The 17,223-nt window shown below is 36.9% G+C and overlaps 1 protein-coding gene across 1 annotated transcript in view; it reads left to right on the forward strand.

Moving 5' to 3' along the window:
• Window positions 1–17,223, forward strand: part of BPTF (bromodomain PHD finger transcription factor) — a 192,208-nt gene that overhangs the window by 126,823 nt on the left and 48,162 nt on the right. Inside the window, exons 14-21 of the mRNA XM_036758225.1 lie at window positions 832–956; window positions 2,297–2,425; window positions 3,309–3,459; window positions 3,757–3,880; window positions 5,288–5,540; window positions 12,003–12,164; window positions 12,356–12,507; window positions 13,582–13,705. Coding sequence (XP_036614120.1) covers window positions 832–956; window positions 2,297–2,425; window positions 3,309–3,459; window positions 3,757–3,880; window positions 5,288–5,540; window positions 12,003–12,164; window positions 12,356–12,507; window positions 13,582–13,705 — 1,220 coding nt within the window. The remainder of the gene's footprint in view (window positions 1–831; window positions 957–2,296; window positions 2,426–3,308; window positions 3,460–3,756; window positions 3,881–5,287; window positions 5,541–12,002; window positions 12,165–12,355; window positions 12,508–13,581; window positions 13,706–17,223) is intronic.

Here is a 17,223-nt window from a genome sequence, read left to right on the forward strand (position 1 = left end):
TTAGGAGATACTTTAATTCATATTCATATTAAAATTTCCTTAAATGTTTAGCAGTTTTGCATGTAAATAATTATTTGAACAACATCATTTGAACAGGATTCTCTGCTGTCAAATAGTTGATGGGTGTTAGAGGGTTACAAATTAGATGTCTGTAGATCTTTGAACTTCATTGGGTTCAGAAAATTTGTATAGCACAACTTCTTTTTCACTCAAAATTAGTATTTTAGACAATTTTATTCTCCCATCACTACCACTCTAGTTACCTTTGGTCTGATCTAAACTTAGTTATTTCCTCTGGGTTTGCTCTTCTAAATTTTTCTGTCTTCCTATTTCATAGCTGTGATTTTTGTAATCCATTTCAAATATGTAAAGTCTTAATATGGAATTAAATTGTGTTGTGCAGCTGTACAACAGATTTATCAATTCATGTGGACTTTGGCATTACAAGTTAAACATTCTGAGTTGTCTAAAGGTATACTCATGAACCTTTTTGCCTATTCCCAATCAGTATGATTCATCCAATAACATTTATTGATCATCTAATTTATATGAATCACTGAGATGGATTTTTTTTTTTAGATAACACAGTTCCAGCCCTTAAGGAGTTATAATGATTATACTAGGGAAGAATTTAACAAGAACGGAGATATAATGCCAAGTAGAGTATGAAAATGTTTTACAGTATGCTAAATATTAGAGTTTAAAGGAAAGTGAAGTCAGTCCCTTTGTTTTCTAGGGTAGCTTACTATCCAAAATGTTTGAGAAGCTATATTATAGTTACTTTAGTTTCATGAAATTTACATGTTGTGGTTTCTTTGGCATTTATTTCAGATACAGACTTCAGACAGTAAAATCATTGGCTGGAGTAAGTCTTATGTTGCGGTTACTCTGGGCAAGTTTAAGGTGGGATGATATGGCAGCCAAAACTCCTCCTGGGGGAGGGACTACTCGAACAGGTAGTATATTTATACATTTTTGTTTGCTTAAACTTTAGTATCAAAGTTAAATGACAGTGGGATTTGATTTTAAGCATGTCATGTGTTTGCTTTAAAAGTAAAAATGCTTATTTGTTTTAAAAATATTTGAGTTTTGTAAACTGAAGTTTGCATTGTGTCATCTAATCCTAGGTCTTTGTATCTAAATTGTCATGTGAGTCATTTATGATGTATGAAACAATGTAGATAGAAAAGTTGCTTGTGGGGAAAAAAAAAGAAGTTACTTGTTACTAGGAATCAAACTTGTATGTAACTAGGATACGCATGCCCCACTTTATACCTCACTTTGCCAAAAGTTTCCTGTTCCTTCCCTCAGTGCTACCAGTTACCTTCTGGTGACACCCCTTAATTTAGAAACAAGTCCACAGTTAAAGAGGAGATGGAAGCTGGCCACATGTAGCATTTCATCACTGATCCTGTAGCTTATGATGCACATGCTTTTGAACAATAACGTTTCACATGACTGCACCAGAAGGGGCTTCCCCTGACCACTCCATGTCCTAGGAACTTGATCCAGGGCTGTCCCTCAAACACAGCACTCCATTCCCTCATGCTCTCCTATTCCGCCACCTGTGGTAACTTCCCCTCTGAAATTAGCTGCCACGTAGTCTGCATATCTTTTGTGTAGACCTAGTTATTTACATTTTGTCTCCACTATTAGATATTGATCCCCTAGAAGTCACTTTTGTCACTTTTCTCTCCAGTGCTGGGTATTGTGCCTGGCGCGTAGGAAGCACTTAATAAATGCTTTTTGATTGATTAGTATAGTATAGTTGACAGGGTACTGAGGTGAATTCAATGTATAGAAAAATTTGAATACCCGGTGGGTCCCCTGATACGTGATAGTTCCATTTCACAGAAATATGTTTCATCTGGGCCTGTGAAGTGCCCTATACTGGCATGAGCCAACATGTGTAGACTGGCAGCATATAATGACTCTGTCAGGTATTTTATACCTTAGGTTACCCCACTTCTCACTGATCTTTAGTTCTTCCCTTACATTTCCCTTGGACTTTGCAGTGGTTTTCCTCCTTTTGAAAAAATAGACCTTTTGTTTTTACATCCTATTTATTTCCAGATGTATTCCTTCTCTCTCAAGTGAACTTTCCTTTGTAACAAAGACTGAGAGAGCTCAGCAAAAATAACTAACACAGCAGCCCTGACAGTTAATGCAATATTTCACACCCTAGATACCACAGAGGTGATTTTTTAGTAAGCAGTAAATTCATTTCAATGTCAATACAATAAAATAAAATATATTCTAAATTGTAATTAATCTTACCTTTGTTCAATCTCAATAGAAACATCAGACACAGAAATTACAACAACTGAAATAATTAAGCGGAGAGATGTTGGTCCATATGGCATTCGATCAGAATATTGCATCAGGAAAATCATTTGCCCCATTGGTGTTCCAGAGGCTCCAAAGGGTAAGGAATTTTTAAAACAAATGTACATAAATATTTAATTGACCTAACTGCCCTCAACTTTTTGACTTTCTCCATTGGCTCTCATGTGAATATTCCTGTATAATTTTTTCATTTATAAATGACTTTTACAAGGATTTTACACAAAGAGAATTGGTTTTACATGCACATATAAATGCTTTAGTTCTTACAGTGAATTCCCATTATGTATATAGTGTATAACAGGACAGAAGAATATCAACCAGACAACAAAATTTTTGAGCACTTCTGTACAAATATTTCTACAGGCTCTATGTAAGATACAAAGAATTATACTATAGTAATAAGTCAACAAAGAAGAGATATCACATTGATATGTGTCGTTGTCAATTTTGGGGGGGAGGGGGAGGCAAGGCAATTGGGGTTAAGCAACTTACCCAAGGTCACACAGCTAGTAAGTGTGTCAAGTGTCTGAGGTCGGATTTGAACTCAAGCCCTCCTGACTCCAGGGCCTGTGCTCTACTTACTGTGCCACCTAGCTGCCCCCGTTGTGAAATTTTATCAGATGTTAAGACCTGTAAGAAACAGGAATATATTTGGGAATATCAGAAGTGAGAGTCACGTTACAAAAAGACTTACTAAAGTAACATAATAGTGCTGTAGAATGCTAGTGCAAAATTACATCTATTTGGGGGTAATCAGTGAAGGCTTCAGAAGTGGCAGTTCATTTGGTCCTTGAGGTAAAGGCATGCTTTCAGTAGCTGAAAATTTGGGGAGTGTTTTCCAGCAGAAAATCTAAAATAAAATGAACAGAAGTGCTAGGGTACGAATGTAAGGTATTGACAACAAAAAAAGATCCACTAAAGTTATACAGTTTAATTTGTCTTGATTTCTTTTCCATCCAAAGAAACACCTACACCTCAGAGGAAAGGGCTTCGATCAAGTGCACTGAGGCCAAAGAGGCCAGAAACACCTAAGCAAACAGGCCCTGTTATAATTGAAACCTGGGTAGCAGAAGAGGAATTGGAGTTATGGGAGATCCGGGCATTTGCAGAAAGGTAACTACATAACTAATTGTTGATCATGCAATAAAAATTAAGTATGCCTTTGTTAATTTATTCCATTTTTTAAAAATGGTAGATATTTACTCATATTTAGTTCTTTAAGAGTTTGTACTTTCAAGTTATCCACTTGTCTTAAATTTTCTATTTTGGTTATAGTCCTATTTTTAATTTGTGTAGTATTTTTAAAATCCTTAATGTTTGGCGATTTTGTTCCATGACCATCCAAATAACACTTAATGTTAAAAGCCTACAAGTATAATGATCTGATATATTTTTCCTTTTTTTCTTCAGAGTGGAGAAGGAAAAGGCGCAGGCAGTTGAGCAGCAGGCTAAGGTTAGTGAACAGAAGAAGGCCGAGGAGTTCAAGGCCCAAATGGAGGCTCAACTAAAACAGCAACGATTGGCTGCCCAGCAGGTGGGGGAGCTGTTACTAGTCCCACCTGTCAGCAAATTTGCATCATTACCCAAAATGCATGCATATGAACTACAGCATTGAGTACTGGGACTATGGTGTTTGCTTTGAAGCAACATTTGTTTGTATAAATGAAACTCATATCCACTGTCTGAAAACAGTCCTTGGTTCACTAATGTACATCTATTTGAATAATGTACAAAATTAGAATTTTTTGTTCTCTATTCTAGTTTTGTAAAGATTTTTTTAGTAGCTAAGACCCTGTTTCTTTAACTGTTAAGAAGAGCATAGAAAAACTACCATACCAGAAAAATTCTGTACTCTAGTGAAAATCTAAATAAATAAGCCAAATAGCTTATAAAAAAATCTTACTAAATCAATTAATAATTTCTCACTACAAGACCACTGTTTGGCCAGCACTCAGCTAACACTATGTAGTTCTATGAGACTAGCATAGTTCAAACAGTATATGCCAGTAGGAATGATATAAATTCCCATCCCAATAGGATGTGTTCGGCTCTTGGAATTTTGTCTTTCAAAGTGAAAACAGTATTTTTCCATCTTTCATTACTTTATCTCTCTTTGGTTTTATATATCTTTAGCATCTGCTTGAAAGTAATTATCTTGATGTAGTTTCATGTACGATAGTTACCTTGAAAAATGGTCATTTATATTTAACAGAGTACAAGCAAAGAATTCACAAACCAGTAACAATGAGCTATTGGAAACTTTGAGCATTTTATTGTGACTAAGGTATGACAAGTATCTCTTTTGGTGGATACAGCAGTCTGAAAGATCAGAATGTAAGAAGAATGAGACTAAATGCAAATAAACTGACATTTATTTGTGTGTCTAATCACTTTTAAAAGTGATTTTCGAACACAGTAGTGTAGGAAGTCTAGAAAAGATCTTTATATGTTTCAGCTTGGTTGAATGCAAATTTACTCCCCTACAATAACAGCTGTAGATATTGACATGCATTTTATGATTAGATAAATTAGTATGTAAGTTAAATGAATGTGATTTGCAGTTTCATCTGGCACCTGCTACAAATTCCATCAGTGAACAGCAGAGTGTCCCAGTCAACTGTGAGATCACTAATGCTAATTGTAATTTTAAATGTTTATTTTCAAACCAAGAATTTGAAGTATTTTTTCATGAGGAGAAAACTTCTACCATTTGAGTTTCCTGTTATTTGAAGTAGACCTTGGCTTTTGAAAAATCAGTAAGATGTATAGCTAGAATCAGCTAGGATATGGGTCACATTTTCAGGTGTTTGATGCTTTACCAAAGGAGTATTTGAACTGAGTTTCTTAGCCTAAGAAGTAAAGTAATTTGGGGACCCATGAGCCCATCTTCAACTTAGAAGACTGTCTTAGTAATTTTTATTTCCTTTGCTAACTTTTGTAGAAACGATTGGAGCAGCAGAAACAGCTACCAACAGTAATTGCAGCCTCTACCACCACTACAACAAACAGTACCACCAATACGGTCTCCACCCCGCAGAAGGTTGTGGTAGCCCCTATAAGTGGCCCAGTTACCACTGGAACTAAAGTGGTACTCACAACTAAGGTTGGATCTCCAGCCACAGTGACATTCCAGCAGAACAAGAACTTCCATCAAACGTTTGCTACCTGGGTTAAACAAGGCCAGTCAAGTTCAGGTAAACAATTGTCATTTAGTGAAGGATTGATTTTAGCTCAGAAAAATGTGCTCCGCCTCTGCCTACTGAAATCAAAGATCATTTGGAAGTTAGCCTTTCTCTAGGCACTGTTTGAGTAGACAAGCCTCTTGACTGGGTCCATATTTAGTGTCTTCTCATCTTGTTAACACCTGCTAAAGCTTATATCCTACCAACATAAGTAATCTCTCAATTATTAGCTAATACCTTCTCTTGCCCTTTCACTATTTCACTTACAACACAATGAATCATTTAATGTTAGGTCTGGGAGGATTTTTGAAAGTGAGAAGAGAATTGACTTATTCAAGATCACACAATTGTGTAGCCACAAAACCTAAGTGAGAAACTGTCTTTTAATCTTCTAATCCAGAGCTCTATCTTAATTGTCCTCTTTCAGTTAGCTAAGACTGACTAAACCCATGTCTATATATATATAGGCAGTTTCAAATGGAGCTTCATCAGAATTCAGGATGAGTGGTGAGATTGTGTTGCTAGTTAATGACAGAACTGAGATAAGACACCACCCCTGCCCCCAGTCTGCAGGCTCCCAACCCATGGATCTTTCTCCTTGATCATGTTGTCAACATATATGCTTTCACTTTGATACTTTGAAGGACCTTTGATTTCAAAAGTATGGTTCCTGTCTAGCCCTGTCTGATTTCTGCTCATGGTTTCCTGTCAGCTTCCATGGAGAATCTGTCACTATTCTAAAAGCCTTCCTCTTGTTCTTTTGATATTTCATTAACGTTATACCACTCAAGCTCTCCACCAGCCGTTTCTCATTCTCTGTACATCAGCTTGCTGCTTTTTCTTCCCATACATATCCTTAATACTGTCTTTTAAGCCAGTTGTGTCATGCAGGGCCCCGTTGGTAAGATGCTGCATCCTGCCTGAGAGTACACTGTCTCATTATATGTTGCTTTTTAAAATGGGAAGCCTTGATTCTTCTGAGATTGTGCCATTCCATGGTTCACAAAAATCATCCAGCATCATTGAAACAATGCCAGTATCAGTAAAGAAAGGGATTGGCTTTTGCGGCATCAATCTGTACTTACTGCCCAGATGCGAATTAGTCCAGTCACTTCCAGCTCATCATTGCTATAGTACTTTTCTAGAGTATATGTTCATTCTCTGCCCATCCAGCTACGTGTTAGATCTGGATAAAAAGGTGTTTTTGTGTTTTCAACCACTTTATTTTTCTGTTGGGATGATTCATAATTTCATGGATCTAGAATTAGAAGGAGAACAAGAGGTGTTCCTGCCCAACCTTGTCATTTTACAGGCAAGGATACTGAAACCCACAGAGGTTAAGTGACTTGCCCAAGGTTACACAGGTAGCCAAGCTGAGATGTGAATTCACGTCCTAGCAATCTAGTCAGCCTTCTTTCCATTTTGACCACAGTCTTTCTTTTTTTTTTAAATTTATTTATTTAACATATTTAGTTTTCAGCATTGATTTTTCACAAGAGTTTGAATTACAAATTTTCTCCCCATTTCTGTCCTCCCCCCCACTCCAAGATGGCGTATATTCTGGTTGCCCTGTTCCCCAGTCAGCCCTCCCTTCTGTCACCCCACTCCCCTCCCATCCCCTTTTGCCTTCCTTTCTTGTAGGACAAGATAAATTTCTACGCCCTATTGCCTGTGTATCTTATTTTCTAGTTGCATGCAAAAACTTTTTTGTTTTTGAACATCTGTTTTTAAAACTTTGAGTTCCAAATTCTCTCCCCTCTTCCCTTCCCTCCCACCCTCCCTAAGAAGTCAAGCAATTCAACATAGGCTACATGTGTATCATTATGTATAACCCTTCCACATTACTCATGTTGTGAAAGACTAACTATATTTTGCTCCTTCCCAACCCATCCCCCTTTATTGAATTTTCTCCCTTGACCCTGTCCCCTTCTGAAAGTGTTTGTTTTTGACTACCTCCACCCCCATCTGCCCTCCCCTCCATTATCCCCCCTTTTTTTTATCTTCTTCCCTCTTCTTTCCTGTGGGGTAAGATACCCAATTGAGTATGTATGGTATTCCCTCCTCAGGCCCAATCTGATTAGAGCAAGAGTCACTCCTTCCCCCCTCACCTGCCCTCTCCCCTCCTCCCACAGAACTGCTTCCTCTTGCCACCTTTATTCGAGATAATCCACCCCATTCTATCTCTCCCTGTCTCCCTCTCTCAATATATTCCTCTCTCATCCCTTAATTTGATTTTATTTCTCTGAGATATCTTCCCTTCTTCTTCACCTCACCCTGTGCCCTCTCTCTCTCTCTCTCTCTCTCTCTCTCTCTCTCTCTCTCTCTCTCTCTCTCTCTCTCTATATATATATATATATATATATATATATATATATATATATATATACATATATATACATACACACATACATATATACATACATACACATTTACTTATATATATATAAGTGAATACTTATATATATATACACATTTCATATATATATAAGTATATATATACTTCACTTATATATATACGTGTGTGTGTGTGTGTGTGTGTGTGTGTATACACACACACACACATAAACATATATATATATATGCATGTTCCCTTCAGCTACCCTAATACTGAGGTCTCATGAATCATATACGTCATCCTTCCATGTAGGAATGTAAACAAAACAGTTCAACTTTAGTAAGTCCCTTGCAATTTCTATTTCTTGTTCTTTTTCTTGATTTCCTTTTCATGCTTCTCTTGATTCTTGTGTTTGAAAGTCAGATTTTCTATTCAGCTCTAGTCTTTTCACTGAGAAAGCTTGAAAGTCCTCTATTTTATTGAAAATCCATATTTTGCCTTGGAGCATGATACTCAGTTTTGCTGGGTAGGTGATTCTAGGTTTTAATCCTAGCTCCTTTGACCTCCAGAATATCATATTCCAAGCCCTTCAATCGCTTAATGTAGAAGCTGCTAGATCTTGTGTTATCCTGATTCCACAGTACTCAAATTGTTTCTTTCTGGCTGCTTGCAATATTTTCTCCTTGACTTGAGAACTCTGGAATTTGGCGACAATATTCCTAGGAGTTTTCTTTTTGGGATCTTTTTCAAGAGGTCACCAGTGGATTCTTTCAATTTCTATTTTACCCTGTGGCTCTAGAATATCAGGGCAGTTTTTCTTGATCATTTCTTGAAAGATGATGTCTAGGCTCTTTTTTTGATCATGGCTTTCAGGTAGTCCAATAATTTTTAAATTATCTCTCCTGGATCTATTCTCCAGGTCAGTGGTTTTTCCGGTGAGATAGTTCACATTGTCTTCCATTTCTTCATTCTTTTGGTTCTGTTTTATAATTTCTTGATTTCTCATAAAGTCACTAGGTTCCACTTGCTCAATTCTCATTTTTAAGGTAGCATTTTCTTCAGTGGCCTTTTGGACCTCCTTTTCCATTTGGGTAATCCTGCCTTTTAAGGCATTCTTATCCTCATTTGGCTTTGTGGAGCTCTTTTGCCATTTAGGTTAGTCTGTTTTTTAAGGTGTTATTTGTGGGGTCTCCTTTAGCAAGTTGTTGACTTGTTTTACATGATTTTCTTGCATCACTCTCATTTTTCTTCCCAATTTTTCTTCTACTTCTCTAACTTGCTTTACGAAATCCTTTTTGAGCTCTTCCATGGCCTGAGACCAATTCATATTCTTCTTGGAGGCTTTTGATGTGGGCTCTTTGACTTTGTTGACTTCTTTTGGCTGTGTGTTTTGATCTTCTTTGTCATCAAAGAAAGATTCTATAGTCTGAGTCCTTTTATGCTGCATGTTCATGTTCCCAGTCAACTACTTGACCCTTGAGCTTTTTTTTGTCAGGGTATGACTGCCTTCAGAGTGGAGAGTGCTTTGTCCCAAGCTTCAGGGGGGTCTTGCACTGCTGTTTTCAGAGCTACTTCTACACAGCAATCTCTGCCACACCAGCACTCCTCCTCCCCCAAGAACCACCAGCCAGGACCATGACCCAGATCCAAGCAGGGCAAAGCAGGAGTACCCTGCCTCTGGGCCAGCAGAGCAATCCCTGCACTCCTGCTCTGATCTGCAGCTTGATTCCTCCCACAAGGTGGGCCTGGGGCTGGAAGCAGCCACAGCTGTAGCTCTGGAGGCAGCTGCCTGCCACTGCATCACCTCTGCAGCTCCGGGGCTTGGGGCTGGACTGCGCACTTCTGTCACCCAGATCCAGCAGTTTTCCCGCTGACCTGCTAAGTTGTCTTTGGCGTTTGTGGATCAAGAAGTCTGATAACTGCTACAGCTCAGTGATTCATGGCCCTAAGGCCTACTTCCCCCAGTCTATTACTAGCATGGTCGTTCCTGGCACGGTCCATACTGGGCTGCGCTCTGCTCACAGTATGGTGCGATAGACCCTTCCCAGCAACCATCCAGGCAGTCCCAGGCTGGAGACCTGCTTCCCTGTGTTATTTTGTGGTTTCTGTAGCTCTAGGATTTGTTCAGAGCCATTCTTTGGAGGGATTTGGGGGAGAACTTAAGTGAGTTCCTGTTTTCCAGCCTCCATCTTGGCTCCGCCCTCCCTAGGATGTTTTCTGTACCTCACTCATTAGTGTGATTGTAAACATGTGGTCCTCTGCAGAAAATTTCCTATGAAAGCCTGTTCCTTCCCTTCTCACATTTTCATCAAGGGTATATTCTCTTCATGCAATACATTTCAATTCTTTTTAAAAGAATATTCAGAGAGAGAGAGTGAGTGAGAGAGAGTGTGTGTGTGTGTGTGTGTGTGTGTGTGTCTAGAGAGTACACTTCCAAGAAGTATCCAATGTTTGGCCATTCACATTTCTTAGTCTGAACCATATATTCCAACATACTTTCACCAGCTTCCCCTTTATTCTTTTTCAAAGTGTGGTTGCTGAGTATTGAATTTTGTGTTGACTTAATTCGAAGGAGTTTGTCAGGTTCTTCCTAGAACTTCTCTAACATTTTTTCCTGAACACAGATGTTGGTATATAAGTTGTAGTAATCTTCATAGTCACTGGTCATTTGCACTCATGAACACTGCAGCTGCAGAGTGAGATGATTAAGTGCTTCAAGAAACAGTGTTCCTTGTTTTGCTGGTCTTATGATGAAACCACCAATATAATTTATTTTAATGTCTTCGCTCAGGATAAACCTTTATGTCATCTTTTCATTTAATTGCAATCTTTTGTAGCTTCTAATTTAATATATGGTGAGCATATTGTTACTAATATGATTTGGTTTCTCTAGTAGCATGTAAGCCTTTTCATTGTTAGACAAAATCACAATTGAGAATGCCACCAATTGAATTAAAGTTTGTAAACTGTATAAAAAGTATGATACTTAGCAAGCTTTTTCCTGTTAAGCCCCATTGCAATAGTAAAAGAAGCCAGGTGGGATTTGGAGCATTGTGTTTGTTATGGGAGAAATATCTTCTCTTTAAGTTCATGTGGTTGGTAACTGCTGCCAAATATATTTACAACCCAGAAATTATAGAGGTTAAAAACCTAGGTTTTATTATTATGTTCAAGCATGAGTTCAGGCCTCACAGATGACCTGAACCACTATTAGGAGTCTCACAAGACGTCTAACAGGCAAAAGTATGTCAGAATGATAGAGAAATAATTTTTTTACGTATTGCAATCTTGTACATGCCTTTTAGGCCGTAAAAGTTAAAGAGACGATGCATTCATAGTTCCATAATTCCCTCAATGTCATTAAAGTTGAACAAACTTTGTGAAACAGAGTCATAATCTCACATGCTCCCTAAAGAAGCAAACCTCATCAAACAAACTTTATGAATAAGCTAAGGTTACAGATTAAATTTGTATTTCGAGGTTTCACAAATAGATTGATAGAGGCAGAATATTGACATGTCACCAAGATAACCCAGAAGACTTGGCATCAGAGAAATCCTTGTTTCAGCAGTTAACTAGCAGGGCTAAGAAATAACTAAATCACTTTGGCTTCTATCTGAGGAATGTCAAACCATCTTTCCTTGTTTCATGAGTCAGATTTTGATTAAGAAAGGTTAATATTAATAGGAGACAGACTTTTAGTTAATCAAAATTTAAAAAAAAAAGCCCTGAGTCCTGAATAATAAAAGGAAATTTTCAAAACCCATACCATATTTTTTATCATTTTTGTTAGTTTGCTTTTTTAGTTGTCACCAGGGATGAGCTTCTCCAGATTTAGTAGAGCTGGTACATAAAAGCAGACACATCCATAACTGGGCTTTTCTCTTTTGGTAGGATCTACCAAAGCTATGCTTGACTGGGATAACCTTTGAAATCCCAGACTTACTTTAGTAAAAGGAATATTTAAATAGATGAAATTTAAAATTGAAATAAAAGGTATATTTAAAGAAATGAAAGGGCAGGAATTTTTTGTAAGTATACAAATACATCATTTTATGCCTTGGAACTTCTTCCTAGAAGTGACTATATTGCTGGTTGTCTTAAATCTAAAACTTATTGAATGTCTTATACCCTAATAGCCACCAGCACAGCTGCTACATCTGCTACAACCATTGCCAGCACAGGTCAGACGTTCCAAATTACAGGCAGTCCAGTTACTATGGCAGGAAAAGTAATTACCAAACTACCGCTTCCTGCAAATAGCAAGATTGTTGCTGTAAATGTGCCAACAACACAAGGAGGTAAGGAAGAAAAGTCATGAAGACCTTTAATTCGTGTTTGTCAAATAGTTTTGCCTTTATTTTCTTTCCTCTGTTCTGTGTCGTGGGTCTCATAGTCCGTGTATCCCACCGTAACCTTCCCAATTTGTAATTAATGCAAGGAAACCTAGCCGCACCGGTGCATCGTTAATGAATTCTTAATTTTTTTCAAGGTGTTGTTCAGGTTCAACAGAAAGTCCTGGGTATCATTCCATCAAGTACAGGTGCAAGTCAGCAAACTTTTACTTCATTCCAGCCAAGAACAGCTACAGTCACTATTAGACCAAACACCCCAGGCACTGTAGGTACCACAAGTAATTCACAGGTAAGACTTCTTTTCTGAGGTTACCTCCTTTTGAAATGTGGGTTGGGTTTTTCAGAGTAGCCTAACCTAGCCTCTCATTTTCCCTTACCTGTTACTACTTAATCTATGAAAAATCATTGTTCTGAAAAATCTGTTCTTCTATTTGTTAGATTTCTAAAATGTGAGACATTAATCATTAAACAGTTAAACACTAGCCATTGACCAGATGGACTTTCATTTAGTATCAGTAAGTATGTTCCTCTGAATAGTAAGTGTTAAATAAGGAATTTTTAAAAGAAAATTTTCCTTTTATTATAGCCTTGCAAATTTGCACTGGATCATCTGTGCTTAAAACATGCTGTGGGCAAGTAAGAGTTTGAAAAATAAAAATAAATTACATCCCACAACATTGTATCTATATTTCATTAAGCAATTGATATATACATATATGTGTGTGTATATACACATATATATCAGATGCATCATCTTCTGTGACACTGATAACTATCCGGAAGGTTAATCAGGGAGACTTGTCTGAACATTCAACCTAATAACAAAGCTGAATTAATGCATTCTGTATTTTCTTCTTTCATACTATAAAGGAACGTCTGATTTCTTAATTTAATCTCTTACTCCTTTAACTAGTAGCTATAATCTGCTCAGAGGAAAAATGGGAGCCACTTATTGCTTTTCCGTAATACCTAGAAGCTAGGGATAGTTTTGAACATGGCCTTCATTAGGTCTTGTAACTTTCCTTTAGACCATTGTGTGTCTCGGTGGCAAAAGAACTTTATATGAAATAGTTTTAATTGGGAAATTTGAGGTTATCCTCAGCGGAATTAAACACATTATCAAGAAGAAGAGTAAAAAAGAAAATTGGGGTTTCTTTTTTGTTTGTTTATTTTTCAAAAATGTAAGCATTATTCAAATGTATTCAATAAAAATTAATGTAGTATCTGGGGACATCTGACATTTCTCCAGAGATTTCTCACATTTGACCAAGCATAGTATACTTAGAAGATCTTGAGTTCAAAAATCATCATACCTGAGTCTTGAAAAACATTTGAATTCATGTCCCCTTTGTGTCATTGATAGGTAATCACAGGGACTCAGATCCGTCCTGGTATGACAGTGATTAGAACACCACTCCAACAATCAACCCTAGGAAAGACAATTATTCGAACACCTCTGATGGTACAGCAAGGTATTCTTCCAGCCAGTAGGTTCATTTTTATTTTTAAATATATGAAGTCCGTCATATTCTGTACTACTGATCATTCTCCATAATAGAAAATTACAAGTTAGAATTAATATTTCTTTATTAAGTGCTTCTACTGTGATCTTCAAAAAAAAAAGCTGGATTATTAAATTTCAAAATTTTGATATTGAGTGAAGTACTGTTAAATGATAATTAGTAATTTGTAAATTGTAATGAATTTAAAGATTTATAAACTATCTACAAATATAAAATAGTTTCAGAATTTACTATAATGCTGGAAAAAAATTACCTGCTTGCCATCTCTTCTAGCTAAAGTGAAAGAACGGGGCAACAGTGGTATGTGAAAGGGTACTGAGCAACTACTCCTATTGAACTCATGTTAGTGTGTCTCACCCTAGCTAAATTTAATTCTGTCTAAACTTTACAGTTTGTTTGAACTGATTATAAAAATCAAGTCGTCTGTTTAGTCAGCTATTCCTGAGGCCTCTACAGCAGTCCTGCTCCAGTGCTTTATTTTGTTATGGAAGCATGGGCACGAATCTACATTATTTTTATTGTTGTTGTTCCACTTTTGCCGTTCTTTTTTTTTTTCCTTTTTTTAAATGTATATTTGTTCTTTTCCTTTTTAACATTATCATTTCCCATTGCTTCCCCTTCCCACCTATTGTGATAGAGCCCTCCCTTGTAACAAATAAGTACAGTCAAGGAAAACAAAGCAACACTGTTGGCCATGTCTACAAATATGTACCCTATTCCCTTGCACTGGTTCACCACCTCTCTAGCATTCTTTACTCTGAAGTCATCATCGGTGTCCCTTGATCCTTGAAAGCTGTGCTAGCAGAGCTTATGCTCTGACAGGTTTTACCAAACTAGAAAGCCTTCAATTCGTACACATTCTCAGTTACAGATTGCCAGTTACTGCCTTATATCACCTTGAGCAAGTCATTTAACCTGAGTGTCTAGGCCCCCATTCTCTCATCTATAAAATGGAGGAGTGAAGGTGGTTCAGATTGGATCACCTCCGAAGCAGTTTTCTCTCTAAAGCCCTCTATAACTGTGTCTGTGATGTGAGGACCAGATTAGGAAAGTACAGAGAGTTTTGTTATCAGGACACTGCCCATTAGTAAGTTATGGGAACCCATGAAACACAGAAAAACACAAAGTGATACTCTGCCTGTATAGCCTTTTCAAAGTAGTGTTGGCAGAGTAAATGGCAGGAAAGAGACCAAGACAGGTTAAGAATCCCGCGGTTCTTAAATCTGCATTAAATATTAAGTATGTAGTAAATAATGTAAGTAAGTTTAAGTAAATAAGTAATATTATAATTTAAGTAAATATTAAATATGTATTAGTTTTAACTGTTGGTACTTTAAATGAGAGCCATTGGCCAACCAACTGATATACAACTGGAGGATCTGAAACATAACAATATATTTTTTTTATATCTGAAACCAGAAAGCATAGGGAAGTTGCCACTAAGTAGAGGGCTAATTCCTAGGTTCTCCTGGCCAGTCCCTTCCAGTGCTGGAAATATGATTCTGTGATCTGTTTTAAGAGGTTGAAGAGAATTTCTTTTAACTTGACAGGATGCTCCAAACCAAATCTACATATACAGTGATACTTGGTAACTTCAAAGCAAAGATGGTCATAAGAGAGGACAGTGAGAAATATGTTGAAAAAGATGGTTTAGAATTAAGAAAGGAAAGAAGTCAAAGGTTTGAGGCTTTACACACATGAAGTTTCAATGCCAAACATTACATAATGATGAAATTGGCTATATAATATAATAAAGAAGAAATAGCTGGTTAACACTTCCATTTCTGAATCATGTGTCTATATGTACTCTTGTTATATTGCAAGTGAGAATCATCACCCATATAAAAGAGTAAAGATGAAAAAATGATGCATGTAATTACAACTTCACCCTGACATTGATCATGAAAACATGGCTCCTGAATTAAGAAGAAGAGCCATTGAAACCAGTTATAACCATTTCTTATAAAAGTTTAACTGATATAAAATAATCACTACTACAAAGAGACCAAAAGGTCACACAGCTTGACTTGAAAAACCATCAAACAAGCAGAAGACTTGGCAGTTAAAAGGAAACATGGGTTTAGAATATAAACTTACTTGCAAAATATTATAATAGACAGTGATGGAAGAGTACAAGCGATATCATCTGGCAAAACAACAAAGAATGATACAAGGGAAAATGAATCTATAAAAAGCTTTGTATGAGACCCAGTTAAGCCAGATCATTATAAGAATATTTCAATAATTCAATATTTCAATAGATCAATAATAAGAATATAGATAAAACTGTAAGGAGGACTTGAAATAAATGAAAAACAGATTCATTCTGTATCATGAGTTCTTTCCATCTTTATGGCATATTTAGTAGATTATTATTACCTCAGTACCCTATTACTGTGTGGTCTAATCTTTCAACAAGCGTTTATTAAACGCATACTATCCTAGGTACTCTGAACTCCTATTTATATAAATACAAAGACTGAAACAATCCCTACTCTTAAGTAGCATACAGTCTAACAGTGAAGAAAGAACACCTAAAATGGAATCAGAGATTGTAGCTGGACCAGACTAGGTACACATAAAAGAAGTTCATGCTGAGGGAAACATATTTTTTTTTGAACATCTGTTTTTAAAACTTTGAGTTCCAAATTCTCTCCCCTCTTCCCTTTCCATCCACCCTCCCTAAGAATGCAAACAATTCAACATAGGCCACATGCGTATCATTATGTAAAACCCTTCCACAATACTCATGTTGTGAAAGACTAGCTATATTTTGCTCCTTCCTAACCTATCCCCCTTTACTGAATTTTCTCCCATGACCCTGTCCCTTTTCAAAAGTGTTTGTTTTTGATTACCTCCTCCCCCTATCTGCCCTCCCTTCTATCATCCCCCCTTTTTTATCTTCTTCCTCCTCCTTTCCTGTGAGGTGAGATACCCAATTGAGTGTGTATGGTATTCCCTCCTCAGGTCAAATCTGATGAGAGCAAGAGTCACTCATTCCCCCTCACCTGCCTCCTCTTCCCTTCCTACAGAACTGCTTTTTCTTGCCACTTTTATGCAAGATAATTTACCCCATTCTATCTCTCCCTTTCTCCCTCTCTCAATATATTCCTCTCTCATCCCTTAATTTGATTTTATTTTTTTAGATATCATCCCTTCATATTCAACTCACCCTGTGCCCTCTGTCTATATATATATATATATATATATATATGTGTGTGTGTGTGTATGTATATATATGTGTATATATATGTATATACACACATGCATATATACATACACACACGTATACATATGTACACACACACACATACATATATATGTGCATATTCCCTTCAGCTACCCTAATACTGAAGTCTCATGAATCATACACATCATCTTTCCATGTAGGAATGTAAATAAAACAGTTCAACTTTAGTAAGTCCCTTGTGATTTCTTTTTCTTGTTTACCTTTTCATGTTCTCTTGATTCTTGTGTTTGAA

Source organism: Trichosurus vulpecula, chromosome 4 (assembly GCF_011100635.1).
Source record: "Trichosurus vulpecula isolate mTriVul1 chromosome 4, mTriVul1.pri, whole genome shotgun sequence".
Lineage (NCBI taxonomy): Eukaryota > Metazoa > Chordata > Mammalia > Diprotodontia > Phalangeridae > Trichosurus > Trichosurus vulpecula.